This window comes from Wolffia australiana, chromosome 6 (genome assembly GCF_029677425.1).
Source record: "Wolffia australiana isolate 7733 chromosome 6, ASM2967742v1".
Classification (NCBI taxonomy): domain Eukaryota; kingdom Viridiplantae; phylum Streptophyta; class Magnoliopsida; order Alismatales; family Araceae; genus Wolffia; species Wolffia australiana.
Window position 1 is genome coordinate 12,185,379 of NC_135840.1, and position 19,632 is coordinate 12,205,010.

Sequence of the window (19,632 nt, forward strand, 5' to 3'; positions counted from 1 at the left end):
TAAAGTGAAACATTAAAAAAACACCTGAGTGAAGTACTACACACATTTGTGAGTTTCTCTAGTAGGCTGGATGCCAGACCATAGTCCCCAAGTTCTGCGGAGGTAACTGCTGCACCCTTCATAATACATTCAGAAACACATCATTTTTTAACAAAACCTTATTATACATTAAAGATATTTTTTCTATGAAAAGAGATACATGAAAGGGAATTTGAAAAACCAGAAAAATTGATGAGGACATGTCTTGATAAACCCCAGGGCAATGCATGAAACTGAAGAAGTTTGCAATCATTTATTTCACAATAATGGCAGGACTTAAATATAAATACACATTAGCTTCAACACCTAGAGGCTGTTTTTAGGCCCCTAACTAGGCAGCATTCCCTGCCCAGAGGCCTGCGTGCTTATTGGGGGGCATGTTCGCGTTTTAGACTCACGATATTAAAGGACTGAGTCATTATGGGTAGCGATGCCCAACCTGATCTTTCAGGCCATCGCCCCCGCATGTGGTGATACACTACGGATGGTGCACGTGCCCGTTTGCGTCTAAGGCGGAACGGATCAGGTATGGTCCGCGTGTGCTGGGTGCAGGCCAATAGGCGTGAGCGTGCGCGCCAAGCGTCGTGCGCCAGCGCAAAGAGCCATGCGCGGGTGCCAACAATATGCGCGGTAGTGGGAAGCACTGCGCGCGGGCGCGGGATGCACAAGTCGGGCGGCGTGCCGCGTGTGTAGCATGCAGCGCGCGCATTGCGTGTGTGGGGCGCAGGGCTGGGAGACATCCCGCCAGTAGACTAAGGCATGTGGCGCACTGAGCGCGCCAAGGCGGCATGGGAGGTGCGTAGTGCTCCCGCGGGTAGAGTTGGGCGCGCAGCGCCCAACTTGAGGTGCCGAATGCGGCATCGTCGCACAGACCGCTCGCGAGGGTCTCAACGCGGGTGCTGGTGGCGTGTGATCGCCACTCCCGCGGGCGCGTGGCGCCCAGCCTGGGGGCACTTGTGTAGCAGGGGCGCACTCGCGGAGCGGCGGCCTTGAGGCGGAGTGGCGACACTACCCTGGCGCAAGGCGCCTCGTCTCGTTCATTGTATCACCCCTCGTCTTCCCCCATGTAATTGTCCCAACCACGATGTAATCTTTATGATATGAATGCAATGACCCTATTCCCGAACGGGGCTGCATCCCTACCATCTCCTCTAACCCCTTCTATGCGATCGTAAGCAATTACCAAGACTTCTGCTGCAAGAGATCAAGACTGTTCAGTCTTTTGCTCAGAGCACTGAGGCCGGCACACACCAGACTCGAGCAAGAGCCCTAGCTCAGAGTTTGACCGTGTGACAGCTGTGTATACAAAGCCTAGGTAAAAAGCATAAAAAACAGTCAGGTTTGTTGAAGAAAGTAAGTAACAAGACAAATAACGGTCTTAGTAAGTCATTAAGATAGATGGTAACCAAGAAATGCACGACCTCAATCAGGAGATTGAATATTATCCAATCTCAGCTGGAACGTGGAGATTAGGGAGAGAAGAGGGGTGAGCAAGATAGAGAAACAGTGAGATACCAAGCAAGCTTCTGGAGAAGTTCATTCAAGATCCAGGAGCCCTCTAGCCAAAACCCTACTAACAGGGTCCCCCCCAACTCCCTGCTCTTTCTTAATCCTTAAGCTCTCATTTCCTCCACCCCCCAAGTATACCTAATGAAGGGTCCCTTTATTAGGGCATCCATAGTCATGTATCAAAGTAAAAAATAGCCAAGGTACGAAGCATAAACAAATATACAGGTTTATTAAATAAAATACAAAAGAAGACAAATGTCTGTCTTTGCAAGCCATTAAGATAACCAACATACACTCCATTCCAATTGGGAGAATAATATCCAATCTCAGCGAGAATTTAGAGATAAGGATTGAAAAGATGGAAAGCTCTCAGTAATCAAAAAGGTGAGGTAGATATGAAAACTAATTCAAGTTTCCCACTTCTAAGATGAAGATCTATTTCAATATGCATTGTACAAGCATATGGGATGGAATTTGAAGTACTTGTACTGTCTTGTGAGATGAACAAAACTTATCATCTCGTGTTAAGTTACTAATTTTGCTCTGCCACTAGAGCATGGCCTGTTTTGCTTGCTTGATGAGGTGATTAAATTATTTTCTAAAAAAGAATAATGGCAAGATATATGTCGTCAAACTACAATTGATCCAGCACACTTGGCATCAATATAGATTTCTTGGCACAAATCTCAAGGATGAGTAAATAATACCATCCCAATGGGTGTTTTTTGGTAGTGAATCTCCCACTTTCAATTGGAACTTCATAAGAGATATTTTTTTGAAAGAAAGATAGGGGATAACATACAAAGTCGGTGTTCATCCTGATGATATAAAAAGATATGATTGTTAATTACACGTAGGGCCTAGAAGGCCGATCGAAGCCTTGGTACTAGCTTTTGCACCATGTATCAGATAAGCCCACAGCTGCTTGAACCACAACATCAATTGATGTTTCCCATTCATTGAAGATGATCTCCTGCTTGTAGCACTGCTCTGGGTTGAACCCACCCCTCTGACCACCTTGAGTGCACAACTTTGTATAGAGTCCCAAAGGGCCTCCTTTGAGGAGACATCCAACCCTGTGACTGGTTGATTGGCCCACATTGCTTCGGCAAAAGAGCATTCAAAGAAATGGACGCAAAGAGATGGATGCAATCCTCATCACAGTTTTCACGGATAGCACATTGTGCTAAAGCTTCTGGGAGCCATCTCTTTGAGACAACCTTTGCCACTAGTTTTCATCAACGGAGTAGCCAACAGAAAAATCTCACTGTAAGGGGGAACTTTGGTAGCTATATGATGCGACAAGCACGGAGGATCCTTGGTTCCTTCCTTATAAGTCTGCTGCTGGGCTTCACATAAGTATCTCAAACAGAAAAGGATGCACCTATCCGCTCACACCTGTGCTATGTCCCTACCAGCGGGCATATGTGTATTATGGTCTTTTGCATCTTTGTACAATCTTCCACTCTTTTGGTTGGATAGGGTGTCGGCCAAGCATGGGGTCCATGCACCATCCCAACACTCTCCAACTTTGGCATGGGTGGTCCTTGCAAGGGTGAACAGGTGTTGGGGTAACTATGCATCTAGCGAAAACTAGAATGCTGTGCAATCTCCTTACTTGGCTTTGAAGAAATCTCGGACTTGAGGAAACTCCTGTCTCAGCCCTTGCTAGAATGCAAAGGCCATGTGTACTGGAGTCCCAAAAACCTCCCAGTCCAAGCTCAAGCCATAAATGTCTTTCAAAACTCGTGTAACCATAGCTGTATAAGATCCCATGAGTCTCTGCACATTGTCCAATAATGGAAGGTTGAGATCTTGCGATTTCAGTACTCCTAAGCCCCCCGAACAAACTGGTCTGCACACTATAACCCACATTACGAGAGCGATCCAATCTTGAGCTTTTCCATAAAAATCTTCTGATCATACCTTCAAGAAGCTTCTTGGCCCCCACTAGTAGTTTCAAAACTGAATGGTATAATGCTAACAATAAAAAAACACTGAGAGGTAGAAGATGGGTATCGCTGAGAGCATGTGTGCTAGCAATACCGATTGTCCCCTCGACAGCACTCTGGTTTGCCATCCCTCCAACTCCCACTCTACCTTCTCCACAATTGGATGTCAATCTGCAGATTTGATATGATCTTCTGTCAATGGCAGACCAAGATTTATCAATGGGAAACGCACCAATAGGTGTCCCCCAGGCATTAGAACAGAGAGCTTCCTCGTCCTACGATAGTCCAAAACTAAAAAATTCTGATTTGGCGTGGTTAATAAGTAGTCCAAAAAATCCAGGAAAAAGTCTAACAAGACGAATATGTATTTAGCCTCCACCTCAGCCCCCTCTATGAAGAAAATGGTATCGTCTGCATGTTGCAGAAGAGGGATACTGAAATGAACCCAACATACCTAGGGTCTTTCATCATTCTGCCCAATAGGGGCATTTAGGTCATTTGGACCTTTTGTTATCCCTTAAAATAGAACAGCCCCCCTTGAGGAGGGCCGCCAAGAAGTATCACAAGAATGTGTTTGGCTTACTCCAGCGACGTCCATTCCGCCTGCCCTCCTGCCGTAGTCCGTCCCGGCACGCCGACGACCATCCCAGCGATTTCTCCCTCCCTTCGCACCTTCTCCCCGATACGAATTAGCAGGTTCGTGTAAGATACCTGCCTGGAAATTGGGTGTCCGAAAATCTTTCAGCAGCCCTGTTAGAGCAATACTCTCTTGTGCTAATGGCAAGAGCATCCACGGCCAAGACGGCCAAGGCATACTTGTTTAACCCCTTGTTTTAGTTGAATCCAGCCACCTTTGCGGCGTCTATTCACCAGCACCGAGAAAGCGTACAATGTAATACATCTTCCTACCCACCCCACCCATTCCGCTGGAGAACCTCAGTGTCAGGGTATGGAACTTTATAGGAGATATCATGAGCTACTACATCAGTCTATAGGGTATCTAGAGATTGATAAAGTGGGTGGAAGGGGAAAAAGATGGTTGTTGGAAATGAAAATAAAGTGATATTCATTAGAGAGATGTCTTGCATTCTCCAATAGACTCTTACTTTTTCAGGTCTCTCCCACTTCTAACACTCACCACAGAACTAATGAAAGGGTATTTCCACCAGCTTCTCTTCCACTTCCCCACATCTACTTCCAAGATTAATACCCGAAAATGAGGTTTTTGATGGTGGAGTACCCTATTTACTAGTTCGGAGTCCTAACACAATCATGTTACCAGCAATGTTCATCTTGGGAAAATGGCAAATGTCTCAAAACATAAAGCCCTATTGCTGGATGATAAGAGCTTCATGAAGACATATCAAAGAACGAACAAGATAAGAGACATCATATGTGCGATCCAATAGTGGCACGTATAGAAGTTTGAATAAAAGAGCGGGAAAAGAAGGTGATAAATAAAGGCTGAAGCCAAGAAAGGGAGGCATCGATTCTTGGAAGTTGAAGTCACTCTGGCATTCAGTCTGGGGGGAGATCCTCCTTCCTGGATGAGCAAGAACCAATTCGGGCTTGCTCTTGGTTGTTTCTTTTCATTTTTAGTTCTCTCTTCCTCCATCTTCTCTCTAGACATCTATTCTCGCATTCAGCTGTTTTTCTTTATTGGTCCACGGGGATCTCGTGCAACTCGAGGTTATCAAGAATAATTCTTCCTTGGAGGTTCTGATTTCTCGCAATACTGAAATCAAGAATCTTATCACTGGACTCAACCCTAAACAACCTTGCATTACTTTTCAGCATCCACTTGAACATCAACATGTTATTTGACATCAAAGAACAAATTGCAACCAACATGTCACTCACCAAAAGTTATCCGCTGAAAGAATCCACTTTCCACATTAGAATCCCTTCATTATTTGATGACTAGCGTCATCTCAATATGTTTGGAAGGAGTAAATGATTGTAAGGCATGTGATGAGCAGAAGCGGCAACAGGATGACAAGTGATTCAGATGGATCGTCATGGTAAAATTATGTTCGTGGAACTCAATAGGATGAAGGGCCATTGCAAGTGAGGTTGCTTAAAGGTAGAGGATAAGGTCAACAGTCAGTTGAGATGTATGGATCAGGTGAAAGCAAAGTCTCACTCAGGACTGGTCAGGAGGTGGAGCTGTATGGATCAGGTGAAAGGAAAGTATCACTCAGGACTGGCCAGGAGGTGGAGCAATTATCATGGACAGGATTTCACTCCCAGATAAGGTCCGAGAGAAACAGTGCTCTCAGTGAGGATGAAGCAGGTTACATTTTGGGCAAAGATAAATATGAGGAAGAAATCACCTAGATCTGTGAGATAGGGAGATACTAGGTTTGCAAGAGGATGGATGGAAGCATTAGTGGTCCTTTGGCTACCAAAATGGTAAATGAAGACAGTAGCTTTTGAATCCAGTATAACAAGATAATGGTAATGGAATGTGATGAGAATGTCATTATTTCAACGGAAGAAAACATAAATATTTTCAAGCAGAGCTTGACCTGTAATGGTAGGTGGGAAGGAAATTAGTGAGATAAACAACAGTGGAAGTAACTTTTTCCCAAAGATACATAGAGACTGAATGAAAAAAACCGGCATGATCTGTCTCCAGAATGTGACTCACCTTGTATTCTTCCAGACAGTTATCTGTGGACTGTCCAAACATGATACTTCTTGGAAGACGCAATGTTCCTGGAAGTGTGCAGTACCCTCAACCCATCTTTAGGGTGTTTTGAAGATAAAAACATAAATGTAATTTCCTATTAGGAACCCTACTACAAAGAGGATAGGCATCCCAAGGCACCCAAGAGGAGGGTCGCGGGGCAGGGTTCGATGAGGGTTGAGTATCTCATCTAGATATTGTTGCTTTTATCTTATGTGACTAGGTCTAAAAAGCACCCACAATTACATAAGTATAGTACACTCATAAAATACTTTCTTTTTATTCAAGCACGTCAGTATTTTACGTGGCCCCCACTTAGCATTTTTAAATTACCAAGTATCCATCCCACTTATTTGAAGGGAGACATTTAAAACAGCCTGATGAGAATCAAATATGAAGTTCTCCTTGACACCTTTGCTAACCAGAGACGAGATCATATGGTGCCGGAGAAGGGCTCATTAGTCCGTATCTATTAGAATATTAGAACTATGTTTTATCAATGTTTGTGAAGCAAACAAGCAATGAAAATCAAAATAAACGAATACGCCAACATGAAAAACAAGTAAAAAGAGCAGATATGGGTGTTGCAGATCCGTCCTCACTTCGAGAGCGGCAAGATCATCAGAGGAGCGGCTCAAGATTTCCTGATATTCCTCAAGCTTTATCTGTAACATTGAGACAAAGATTTAAATCCAATTATAAAATGACAAAATTATCTGAAAACTACTTTTCACAAATAATCTGATTTCGTGGATTCATACTCTTAAAACCCAATATTTGGAAACAAAAAAGATCTAGCGATCCAACTTTAAGTTTCAATTCAAAATCAAATGCCCCTTTTGGCAAGGATTCCTCATAATTCTGTGCCCCACCTGGAACAACTATTGGCATGAACAGGTCTGATTAAGCCATTCAGATAAGCAAAAATGTTTCTTTTGTCCACAAATTTTAAAAAATATTTTTGATCCAGATAAGCGAGACCAGATTCTACCTACTACCTGAGGTATGGTCCGGCACAGGACAATCTAGAGGTCCCATGACTCCCAAACCATAAAGGGTACCCGAGGAACAGAGCAAGGTATGGAAGACTTGCCTCATAAGTCAACTTCTATTTCCTGAAGTCCATGGAGACTTCCATACCCTTTTCATCCTGTCCTATTATTTGAACCAAAAAATCTCCTCTTTAAATTTGTAAAAATATTGGGGTACATATCTTATTCCAAACTCAAGTCTTTCCTGAATAAGTTGTGCCAGTTGAGCTTTTGACTAAGTTCATTCTGACATAGAGACTGAACCATGTGTCTTCCAAACTTTGAATTTGGTATTCTGGCTTATATATTAATCACCACAATTGTCTTATTCATGTCTATTAATGAAGTATCGTCCAAGATGATCCCAGGTTATTTAATGTCTTATTCATGTTCACACAGAGATATGCGCCAAGGCTGGCAAACCATTTGATGCATTTGTTCTGGTAATCCTATATAGTATTTCAGCTCTTGCACGATGACACTCCTTTGGCACCACGACATCATCCACCAAGGCTCCTTACACAACTCTCAACAAATTTTAATGTCATTGTAACTACCACCTCACAACCAGTCGCCCTCCAATTGGCAATGATGTCATCATTTCAGTCTTGTTTCTGAATTTGCTGTAATCTTCAGTCCTTCAAACTTTAACTTTTTTCATATCCTCTATCCCAGAAGATCCTTGTTTCAGTTGTCCCCAAATATTTTCAGGTGTGCATATTAAGTTCATCAACTAAGGGACTGTTCAGCCAAAATTTTACACAAATCCAACCATTCTCCAATTTTTTCTATGGTATTCCATCTAGAAAAGGTTTTTCAACTTTGAAGTCCCTCCATTCACACTTCACTTTAGATGACTTTACCCTTTTGAGAGGGGGGCCTCTTTTTCATGTCTTTCCCTTCTCATTCCCCAAGGTCCTCTAATGCTCACACTGATTGTTTTCTATGAGGGCTCCCTCAACTACTTCTTTCAGAAATTTCCTCCATTTTGTCATCTTCTTATGACCAAGTTCCTAGATCTCTTGTAACACAGGTTTCTTAGAAACATGTGCCATATCCGAGGGATCCCCATCCCAGTTATTCTTCAAAAGTTGCCTCATTCAAGTACCAAATATTTTGACTCTAACTTGGTTACTTACTACTACTACTCTCATCCATATTCTGTGTTTATCAGCTATTTGGTTGCCATACTTTTATGGTCCCAACCAAATCAAGACATGAATTCTTGAACGAGGATTACTCGCATGGAGAGTTGCCGCAGTACCGATTCTCAGAGAGAAAGGGGATCTTCCAAAACAGTTGCCCCTTCCCTAACGCTTCTGCCGAATGCAGCCTCAAGCCCTTTAGATGCCTCCAGATCCTCAAATCCAGCCAAATGTTGATGTCCTTTCTCTCCCTGGTTGGTATCATTACATAGAACCAAGAAATCCTTCCTACCAGTGGGTATGTAGCAGCTATGAACTCGTTTGACTTCCCACGTGTATTGACACATGCGGCTTCTTCCCCATTCTTTCTTTCCAGCTGAGTGCTTTATTCTTTCTTTTATAAGTAACCCAAAGTGTGGCGACACATACCTCTAACGAGTTTTTGGTCTAATTTTAATTGAAACCTAGATTTCGGATAGGTGGTATTAACTATATCCAAGGGTGTTTGATCAAGGAGAGTGGCAGTCTGTAAACTGTTTATTAAGTAGACAGAGAACATTGCGGCTTCACCCCAGAAGCCTTTGGGAATCATACTCTGAATTGTGAGGGCCCTTGTCTTTTCCAGAATATGACCTAATTTTTCTCAGACACTTCATTTTGCTGAGGTGTATAAGGACATGAAGTTTTATGGAGGATGGCTTGGTCCTCAAATAAATGTTATGTTTCAGAGTTAAAAAATTCTCGTCCATTATCAGTTCAAAACAGCATGACTGTCACCTCATACTGGCCATAAATCATCGTTAGGACTCCCCAGATAATAGAGGGAACTTGGGAATTAAGTTTCATTAGATGCATCCAGCTGAAACAACTCGTATCATCAATAAGAATTAAGAACCAGTGAAAACCATGAAGGTCTGCAAATGGGGACGAACCCCGAACATCACAGTGCACAAGTTCAAACATGTGAAAAGCTACAGTTAATGAAGCGGGATATGCAGAACGTTTATGTTTAGCCAATTGACATACATCACACACCAAAGTGTCTACACATACATGAGAACAAAAATCTGGAAACATGTCCTTGAGAATCAACTTATATAGAGAAAGATGGATGTCCTAATTGGCGGTGGCATAAGCAGACTTGCTTGTTCCCAGTGGTGACTGCAATGGGAGCTTGGAGAGGCACTTTCCTCAGTTTTTGTGGTTGACGCAAGTAGTAGAGACCCTCTGAAATTCTTGCTAGCCCTTGCTTCTGACCCGCCACTTTCTCACAAAGAAAGGCATCAATGCCATCCAAAATCAACTTATAGGAGGATAATTGAGCTAGATGTTGAACAGAGGGTAAACTAATGCAGAGTTGTGGGATGTGAAGGGTGAAGGTTATTAATCCCATAGGTGCAACCTCAATGCTTCCAATGCCAATTTTTTATTACTACTGCAGAGTTCATACGTTCTAAATTGATCTTTACATAGTGTCATATGATCTGTGGCCCCAGAGTCAAGAATCCACCAGGTAAACTTATGAGACGATGCATGAGTAAGAGAAAAACAAAATGGATTACCACAGTGGGCAAGTGAGGTGGAACCAATAATATTTGTTGAGGACCTCAACAGATGCTTGAGTTGAAGGAGTTCATCTCTACTGAAAGTAAAGGATGTTGCTGGGGAACCTGGTTCAATATCAGATGCACCATCCTTGCTCATACTGACTCTGTGTCCTTTGCTCACATGATTACTTGCCCATGTAGGTCGACCATGGAGTTTCCACCATGTTTTCTTAGTGTGACGTGGACGACCACAATGACAACAATGGAGGTGATCTTTGTCATCCCCCTTTGGAGGCTTAAGCTGTAATATCTGGGTTGTTCTTCTCTGAGGGGCACCCTGCTGTTGTCCTTGCAGCCTTGGAACCCTTGCACTCTTGAAAGCACATGCATTGCTCTCGGATTCCTCAGGAGGAACCACACTAGAAAGTGATTCAAGTCGAGTTTTTTTACATACCTGCACTACAGTGCCTTCAAAGCTGAGCTTGTTTTCACAGTTGAATAATTGGGTCTGAATGGGTTCAAATTCCAGTCGCAGTCCCTTTAAATAGCAGTAGACCCTGTCGCGTAGAACATATCCACGATCCACTGAGTTATTAGTGGGAGGTCAATAAAAATCAATTTCTTTCCGTCGTGCCCGTAGCTAGACATGCTATGGCAGTCGGGTGCTCCTAAAAAAGACTCATAGATTTGTCTACTAGGTCTGCAATGTGTGACTCATCTTCCCACACAGAATAGTACTTCTGAACAGCATCCCAGACTTCCTTGACCATGTCAAGATCCATATAATGTCGATTCAGGTCACCCAGCATGGAATCTAATAACCATGTAAAGAGAATGTCTTCTTCACAGCGCTACGTTTGAAATGTTTTATCAAACTCTGAAAGAGGCAACTCCATAAGGTGATAGAGTTTCCTCCATGGTCTGAATGTCATTGTAATATATTTGGACCACTGATATAGATTGTGGCCAGTAAACATATTACGGGTGGCAGTAACAGGTAGGTGAGTGTACCACTTGTCCCCAAGATGAAGTTGACCAGAACCAAAATGCATTTCTACCGTAGCCTCCTCTTTAACAATACTAGTGTATGAGAAGTAGACTCACGGTATAATAACAAGTATTAAGGAATCAGTAAGGAGCTGGCAAAAAGGAGAAAGGAACATTCACACCTGATTTTTCATTAAAAAAAAACATTCACACCTGATTCGGAAAGCAAAAATTGGTGTTGGTGCAGCCAGGCTGAAGTTCTCATAAGCTCCTAGTCAATCAGGGTTGACGCAGCTGAAGCAGAAACCCGAGATAGCCTTCCCAGTAGTCGGAAGACAAAGTTGCCGAAGTGATAGAAAAAACGTTGTCTTCTTTGTCATCTTCCAGTCAATCGAAAGTCGGCGAAGCTCAATCAGACATAAACACTCGAGGATCGTTGTCCCTCTCAATCAGTGAGACGAGAAGAGAATGGGGACATTGTCGTCATCTCCATTTTCATCTAGTCGTCTCCGTTGTCTCCTGCATTTCCCTGTCAGTCGGGAGTCATCGCAACTCAATCACTGCTCAGGATGTTAGCAGAGACAACCTTGCTCTCATGCCATGCCAGATTTGCCCTCGGAGCTACCACGATGGAGAGAGATCTCCTTTAGGGCACATAGAGGAGGAAGAAAGGAGAGAACAAGAACAATCTACCTTCCATTTCTTTGAGATGCCAATATATACATCTAGGGCACAACGGCCACTTTAACGGCTAGTTTAGGTTAAAGGGACACAGCACGTGAGCGTCAAGTGCTATGTCATAACAGTATGTTTTCCCCAAAATCCTCTTTATGGAGACATCACAAGTCTTATTCAGTCCCTTTTGCAGCTTACATTTGGAGTTTAGACTTCATTAATGTAGCTTTGATTATTCATTGTTTACAGCCACACCTATAAGGATGGTATCTGTTGGGATGGTAATGGTGACGACTGGGAAAAGCAAACACTGAATGAGAGGAAAACCCATCAGCACAAAATGTGACACCCTGAAATTGCTAAGTCAGTGGAAAACCCATTTTTCCAAAAGAAGGGAGCATTCAATCAGTCACTCAGGTAAATTATCATTTTAACTGAAAATCATGTATCCATCGTGGTACAAGAAGAAACAATCTTGGTCATATGAAAAAACCAACCTGCCGTATTTTCCTCTCTTCTTCAGATAGTTTGCTCTCGTCAACAGCAGACTGTTCCTCTTTAACACTACAATATCATGAATACAAATTAAAACTATGAGATTGGAAACACAGTCAGCTTGAAATTCTACTCGACAAAGGAAATACATTAGAAGAACAACCCTTGGAAAATGGTGCCATAAATCATTATTCAGATAGGAAAATGGCAACAAAGAATAAATTTACCTTACTGAAGGACCAAAGTCCCCAAAGGCAAATATCAAACCAAAGAGGACAACAGCAATTCCCACACCCACCTATTCATCAAATTTCACGTGTTATGCTATTTCACAAATAAATAATTCAAAAAAGTTTTTTATTTTGTTAAGTGATAAATTACTTTGCTTGCACCTTAGTAAAAATGCTGATTGATTTTGCATCTGAAACAGTTGGCGCATCATAATCAATTTCCCCAGTGAACTTCTCTTGTTCGGCCTTTTTCTTCTCCTGCGCAGACCTGAGAAGAGGTTCCCAAAAAATTTCTTAGTTGCTGCCCAATTTTGGCATAAAACAGGAACACGATAGATCTCCATAAAACAACATATTTAAAAAGACAGAAAAAATAAAAATTTAGAGAACATTTTTGAAGAGGAGTAAGCGCTACTGAATGAATGGAACAAATAGGTACACTTGTAAAACTACAATACTTGTTTGCAAAAATTTGATATACATTAGAAACTTAATCAATTTTCCACAATTAAGTGGATTATTGAACTTTACGTCTCAATTAGATACTATGATAGATTATAATGGTTATAACGTAATGAATTCGCCTGCAGTTATCACACTGAGCAGAAATAAAGTTCAAAGTCAATTTTTTAGAAAATTAAATTCAAAACACACTTGATAAAATTTTAATTAAGTAATGTGTTATCATGTATAAAAAAATTTCTATCAGATAGTACCTTAAGCTTTTACGTATCTAACAATTAAACCTCAATGACTTACTATGATACAACCCAGATGGGTATGTATTGAGTTAATGTGTTATTGTCCAACATTTTCCAAAATGATGTCAAATTTGGAACCGAAACAAACTAACAGTCTAGGAGAATAACAGGAATAAGAAGTGACAGCAGATAGCCATAAGAAGTTTGTTGCACTGCAAAAGATGTGGTTTCAGTGGCAATGTTTGTTGGAACATGGCCATCCTTAATTCCGACTTGGAGGTGTTGTTGCTAGACTGGCCTGATGGTGAAATGTAAAGCATGATCAGTGTACCTCAGCTGGACTGCTTTACAGTGAGGATTTGCAGCACTGCTGGTGTCTGGATTACCTCTTATGTTTGCCAAATGTTGTTGATTTGTAACAAAACAAGAACATGTTGCAAAATGAAACATCTGTGATGTGCTGGCTTCTGATACGATGCTACTCGGACGTATCGTGTAACTCCTTGTACTTCCGACAATTCAACGATACGATTGAAAGATTCAACGTCTATGGGTTCAACTGAAAGGATGGAGATAGGGGAGAAGGAGGTTCCCGGGGTAGAGAAGGAGAGAAACGGGTATGGTCGGAGGGGGGCTGTCGGCTCCGCGTCGAGGAGTGCGCGTCAACCTACAAACCACGTGAGGGAGAGAGATGAGAGAACCCGGAGAGGGAGGTAAGGGAAGGGAGGGAATGCTTACTTCTTGATTGCCTCCCTTCTGTCATGGTACTACTCCCCCTTAAGTAGGAGAAGGGGGGTCGTGGGCCAGTGCTGGCTTGCCCGGCCCATTACCGGTCCGCTTAAGGACGTAGACCTTCCTGTGGATCATATCAGCTTCCCTGAGAGACTTTGCATTGATGTATCAAATCTGGTAAGTTGTAGTTTTGCTAAATGTATAATTTTGAAGATCATAGGCCCAGCAATGGCAGATGAAACTTGCGATAATATCAACCAGTTGACCTGTTGTGCACCCACTGATGTCACCCTGAATGTCAAGATCAAGGTATGACGTTGTCCCAGAGGCTGACTGCAACTCGACTAGGATGACATTTGCTCGAGCTTTGATTGGTCCGGCATCATTGACTAAAGTTGTAGCTGGGGTTGTTCTTGGTTGGAGCCAGAACATCAGGTCATTAGGTGATGATTTGGATATGCGAGTCCTTGTGGCACAAGCTTGAACTGATCATTGCACCGATAATAGAGGCCTTGAGACTTGAATTGCAAGAAGTTCTCTTGACAAGTATAGAATTGAGAGGGGAAGAGGAAGAGAAGAAAGAAAAGAAAGAGTTTTACTTCACTAAAAAGAATAAACAGTACATGCGATGTATATCGCTTTTTATACAAGCCTATAACGGCTAGTTCCAACGGTCATATAACGGCTAGTTTTACTAGCCGTTATTGATCGAATGGGTTGGATAGGGAACCCGATGTTGGGCCTGAAACGGCCCGATACAATGCACCTTTATCCTGGGCTTCCCATGCAGCCCATGTCTTCAGCATGTCTTTGACATCTCTTTTGTTAAGTCCATGTGCCAGTCAGGAAGAGTGCAATCATGTTCCAGGAAGGGGGCATCCCCAGTGTTGGAGGGGGAGGTCAAGGCAGTAATACCCCAAGAGGCCACAGGGGCATCCCAACCATTGGTTGTCCAGATCCTCCGTATTGCCAAGGGTGGCTTCAGCCTCAACCACATAGTTGATCGGTTGAGCAATTTACCGGGGTGGGAAAAGTTAACATCCACACAGAGGGCAAGACGACGACTAATATGCAGTGTCCCACAAGTTGCATGAAGGTAGAAATGAGCTCACCCACTGTGAATAATAAAAGGGATGAATTCCCAAAGAATGGTGAATATCCCATCAGGTCCTTACAGTCCCGTCATCCTTTAACCAACTGTACCGCAAGTATCCCCTCTCCTCCTGACCCCCCTGTAACCATGCCGCCTTAAATCCCTCTGCTTTGTATATAGCTCCATCTACTGAAGTCGTTCTTCCTTTGAATTGCACCTCATTTTTGTGCAGCCATATAGCCCACAACACTGCCACCGCACAGCCACCTTCTTCAATGCTGCATCTGCAATTCTGGACTGAATCCCAGAAGGCCTCTTCAGAGGCCACCTTCACCCTTGATAATGTCTGGCTTGCCCAAACCATGCGAGCAAATAAGCATTCAAAGAACAGACGGTTGCATTCTTCCTCCACATTTGGGCATGGCATGCATTGCAAGGACTGCCGTATATATATGTCCCCTGAGAAAGACCTTTGTCATTAACCTTCTTCTTGGTAGCAGTCATCCAAAAATATTCACTTTTAAGGGCCCCTTGGTCGCCATATGAATGTGCATGCCCTGATTAATGACCTACCTTCCTCTCTCCCCCCCCCTAATCTTGTTGTAGGCCTTTTGGACAGAGAAGGGGCCAATTGACCATTCTCAGTCGCCTTACTCCCCCTCCCTCAGTCTAGCTGCATTAGGGATTGTTGCACGTCCAGGAATCGAGACAGCCGCTGCTCTGATAGGGCCCAATGTATGATCGAATTCCACATTCCATCCCAACAGTCCTGGACCTGAGTGCTTTTATGTCGTGTAAGTGTGTACAATCGTGGGAAGGCTTCCTTCAAGATGCCTCTCGGCGACTATGCATCCAACCAGAACTTGAATGCCGACCTGTCGCCTAGCATTACTGAGAATAATCTTTGCACCAGTGGGAAGATGCCTCTAAGCCCGAACCAGACCAGTGACTCCCCTTGGAGCACCTTTGACTTCTCCTCCCAACTAAGGCTCCCACAATAACTTTCCTGCAGCAGACGGGTGAGTACGTCGTCCTGAGGGTTCATGAGTCTTTCCACCCACTTGGACAATAGAGCGGTATTCATGCTTTGTAGGAGTAGAACCCCCAAGTCCCCTTCTTTGGCAGGTCAACGCACACTGTCCCATGCCTCAAGTGAATTTCCCTGGCTTTGTTACGATCCAATCCGTCTGCCAACCCGTTTTTCTCATCTTCTCCATCGTCAATGGTAGGCCCAATTACCTCATTAGAAGCCTCCCCAATGGTGTGCGTGGTATTTCCATGCATTGTGTCTCCTCCTCTGGGGATAGACCATTGATCAAAAATGCTGACTTATTCCGGCAGATATGAAGCCCGCAGAAATCTGCAAATAGATCCAGAATGATAGAAAGATTTTCTGCTTCCCGTGCTGACCCTTCAATAACGAAAGTTGTATCATCTGCATATTGCAGTAGGGGGATCCCGGTGCTCTGATCTGCCATTCGGTAGCCTTGCAGAAGTCCCTTTGAACATGCCAAGTCAGTACAGACTGCAAGTGCATCCACTGCCAGGACGACCGGTAGTGGTGCAAGTGGACAGACACCCTTGTCTAACCCCTCTTTGGTTGGATCCCACCTCTAAGGTCTATTTATTAACTGCCTAAATGAATGAGAGGTGATGCAACTCTTTACCCAAGTGATCCACTCTTTAGGAAAACTTCTCAATTGCATAGAGGCCTACACGAAATCCCATTATAGTGAATCATATGCCTTGGCGAAGTCGACCTTCCACACAAAAATTTTAGTGCCATTCCTTCTCCACAATGTTAAACCTGATACTGTACAGTCAACCAATAGTCTTTCAAGAATGAAAGCAGCTTGTGCGGGTCCAATAAGCTTCCCAATCCTGGCCCTCAGGCTGTTTCCCAGCACCTTGGTGATAATCAGGTATACAGAGTTGGACAGTGAGATAGGTCTGAAGTCTTCAATTCTTTTGGTGCCCCAGCATTTCGGCAGTAGAAAAGATGTGACTCGTTGAACTTCATCATGTTCCCTCTTACTTGAAGGAATTCATCTAACACGGCCATCACCTCTAATCCCACCATCTCCCTGCACTCTTTGTAGAAGAACACTGGAATGCCGTATGGGCCTAGTGACCCTTCACAGTTTAGCTCCGTAATGGCTCTTTTGACCTCCTCTTCTGCAAAAGGACGAATCAGTTCCTCTCAATGTTCTGGGCTTACCCTTTTAGCCCCTTACCACACCATTTCCACTGCTCCGTTCCCCCTTTCTTAGAGACAGTTCGGAAATGATCAGCTACCGCATGTCCGACAGCCTCTGCACCAATGAATTCTTGGTCTTGTACTTTTAGTCTCAAGATTTGACTTGCCTGCCTCCTGCCATTTGCCGCCAGATGGAAAAATTTTGTGTTCGCGTGTCCAGCTTGGAGCCATAGTCACCTCCAACATTGTCTCCAATCCATCTTCAGTTTCATATCTTCCTCCTCTACCACTCCTCTGCATCTCCTTCGTTCCTGTACCTCATCTTGGTCCAAGATTCTGCGTCGTCTACCCCATCCAGCTGCTTAACTCTGCTTAATGCTTCGTTTCTCTTGCTCTTCTTGTCATCCCTGACTTTTTCCGGTACCCAATCTGATGCATTCTCGGTCCTTCTAGTCTCAAGGCTAGAGTCTCTACGTTTGACTCGGTTCCGTTTTGCGTGCGCCATGCAAGGCTTACCTCTTTTTTGAATCTGGTTTCATGAAACCATGATTTATCTACCTAGAAATATGTAGGTCTCCATTGTGCCTCATCCGTCACCTACATGATTTGTATATGGTCTGATAAGGGCCTCAGCAGTGATCTTACGTCAGCATTTGGGAACCTTTCGGCCAGTTCAACTAAGCATAGTAAACAGTCCAGGCTCTATTTCATCTCCCCTCCTGCCATGCTCCTCCTTGTGAATATATAGTCTGACTGTCTCATTTCTTGTACAGCTGCACTGACTATGAAAGACCAGAAATTTTCCGAGTCAGGGTCTTGTCCACCCTTGTCATTTGGTCGATCTCTTGCCTCCAGAGTTACATTGAAATAAACCCCAAAGATTATTGGAAACCCTTGGAATGTGGACATCAACTCCGCCAACTCCCCCCATAGTCCACTCCTAGTGATATTTGCTGCGCCACAGACAAAGGTTATTATCATCTCGAAGTCTCAACTTTTCTGTTTTAACTTGACTGCCGCCACTGATTGGTTTTTCCAATCTGCCACTCTCGAGAACACATTCTCGTTCCATGCCACCAAGACTCCACGCAAGTGTCCCATGTTGTCCATCGCCACAAAAACATCAAGAAAACCTCGACCAACTGGATTACATTCTCTAGTCTCATAATTTTCCTGCATCCTTTCTTGTAAGCATACGATAGGATCTCGGACGGGATCGTATCGAGGACGAGGTTGGTCCTGGCGGAATGGACGACGCCAAGGGGAAAGAGATGCAGAGTGGCGGAGTGGACGTCGCCGGAGGAGCGGGACTCGACGGAGTGGACGTCATCGAGAGAGACGGAGAGACTACTGAAGGGAAGTAACACTAACAAGTCATGTTCTGGCCTCCAACGAGGAGGGCTACATAAAGGAAAACACCAAGGAAATGCAGAAAGATGATAATGCCCCTAGTGGGCTTAGTGGGTCGTAATAATAATCCCCGCTTTGAGCACAGCTTGTCCTCAAGCTGGTGGGTTGTCATCTGTTGTTGGGTTGGCTTGGATGTCGTCGGCAAGTGGCTCGCCATCGGGCATAACAATGTGGATGTTGAGCATTTTAAAGCAGTGATGCCCTGGCGAGAACTTCTTGTTGCACTGATAACAAAGGCCTTGGGCTTTGCGCGCAAGAAATTCCTCTTTGGTGAGCTGGCAAGGGTGTGTGGATGGACTACGGTTGCTGGTCGCTGTCATGAGTGCTGAGACCGTGGAATCCTTGAGAGCGCCTGTGTTGGAGGTGGTGGCCAAGGGATCCTCGATTTCCCGGAGGATTGCTTCCGTTTTGAATGCACAGTCGATGAGGTCATTGGTGGTCTGTGGATCATAGCGGTTGACTTTACGTCAGATCTTGGGCTGAAAGGCAGCATGGAGGGCGTACATGGCCATTTCTTCAGCAAGGTCTGGGAGGTAGCCAACTACGCCCATGAACTCGGGCACAAGCTCATCCACGGTGCCGCCTGATCAGGCGGCGGTAGGCGTTGCAGGGCTAGAGTCCAAAATGCCAGTTGACTTGGCGTTTAAAGTCTGCCCAACTCTGGAAGCCCATGCGATCGTTGAGGTAGCAGAAACAGGGGATGCTGTCCCAACCAGGTAGGATGAGATCAAGCAAATCCGTTCCACATCATCCACTGGGTAGACCTGAAAATATTGTTCCATGCGTCGCAGACACCACTCAGGATCACCGCCAGAGAAGACGGAAAGGTCGGCCATGCGGTGGCGATTTCCCTAGGGTGGGTGACCGGCACACCCCGATGGCCACAAACAGGGTGTCCTTGGGATTGATAGTAGCACTCGTAGTTCTCGTCCTCAATGGTGTGCACCAGCCCGCGATCATGGCTGGGCATGACCGGTGGAAGACGAGGCAGCTGGCGGGGCCCCTGTTGACGGGGTAAAGTATTGGTGGTGTCGTCCCCGCGTGTGTCGAAGAGGGGTGCTTGGAGTCCTGGTTGGCCGGGCCGACGGAACAGGGACCTTGGTCGAGCCATGAGTTGCTGTGCCGGAAGATCCAAGCGGGGATCCCTGCGGTCGGTCTCCAACTCCCATTACTGATAAGGACCTTGCATGACTCCAGCCT

General features: G+C 44.3%; 1 protein-coding gene across 4 annotated transcripts in view; it reads right to left on the reverse strand.

The window, feature by feature from the left end:
- LOC144704071 (Tetratricopeptide repeat (TPR)-like superfamily protein) overlaps positions 1–19,632 on the reverse strand; it is a 78,602-nt gene that overhangs the window by 19,041 nt on the left and 39,929 nt on the right. For all 4 annotated transcript variants that reach the window (XM_078576300.1, XM_078576301.1, XM_078576302.1 and 1 more), the window contains exons 6-10: positions 12,462–12,567; positions 12,297–12,367; positions 12,072–12,138; positions 6,792–6,854; positions 45–116 (exon numbers count right to left, since the gene is read on the reverse strand). In XM_078576300.1, coding sequence (XP_078432426.1) covers positions 45–116; positions 6,792–6,854; positions 12,072–12,138; positions 12,297–12,367; positions 12,462–12,567 — 379 coding nt within the window. The remainder of the gene's footprint in view (positions 1–44; positions 117–6,791; positions 6,855–12,071; positions 12,139–12,296; positions 12,368–12,461; positions 12,568–19,632) is intronic.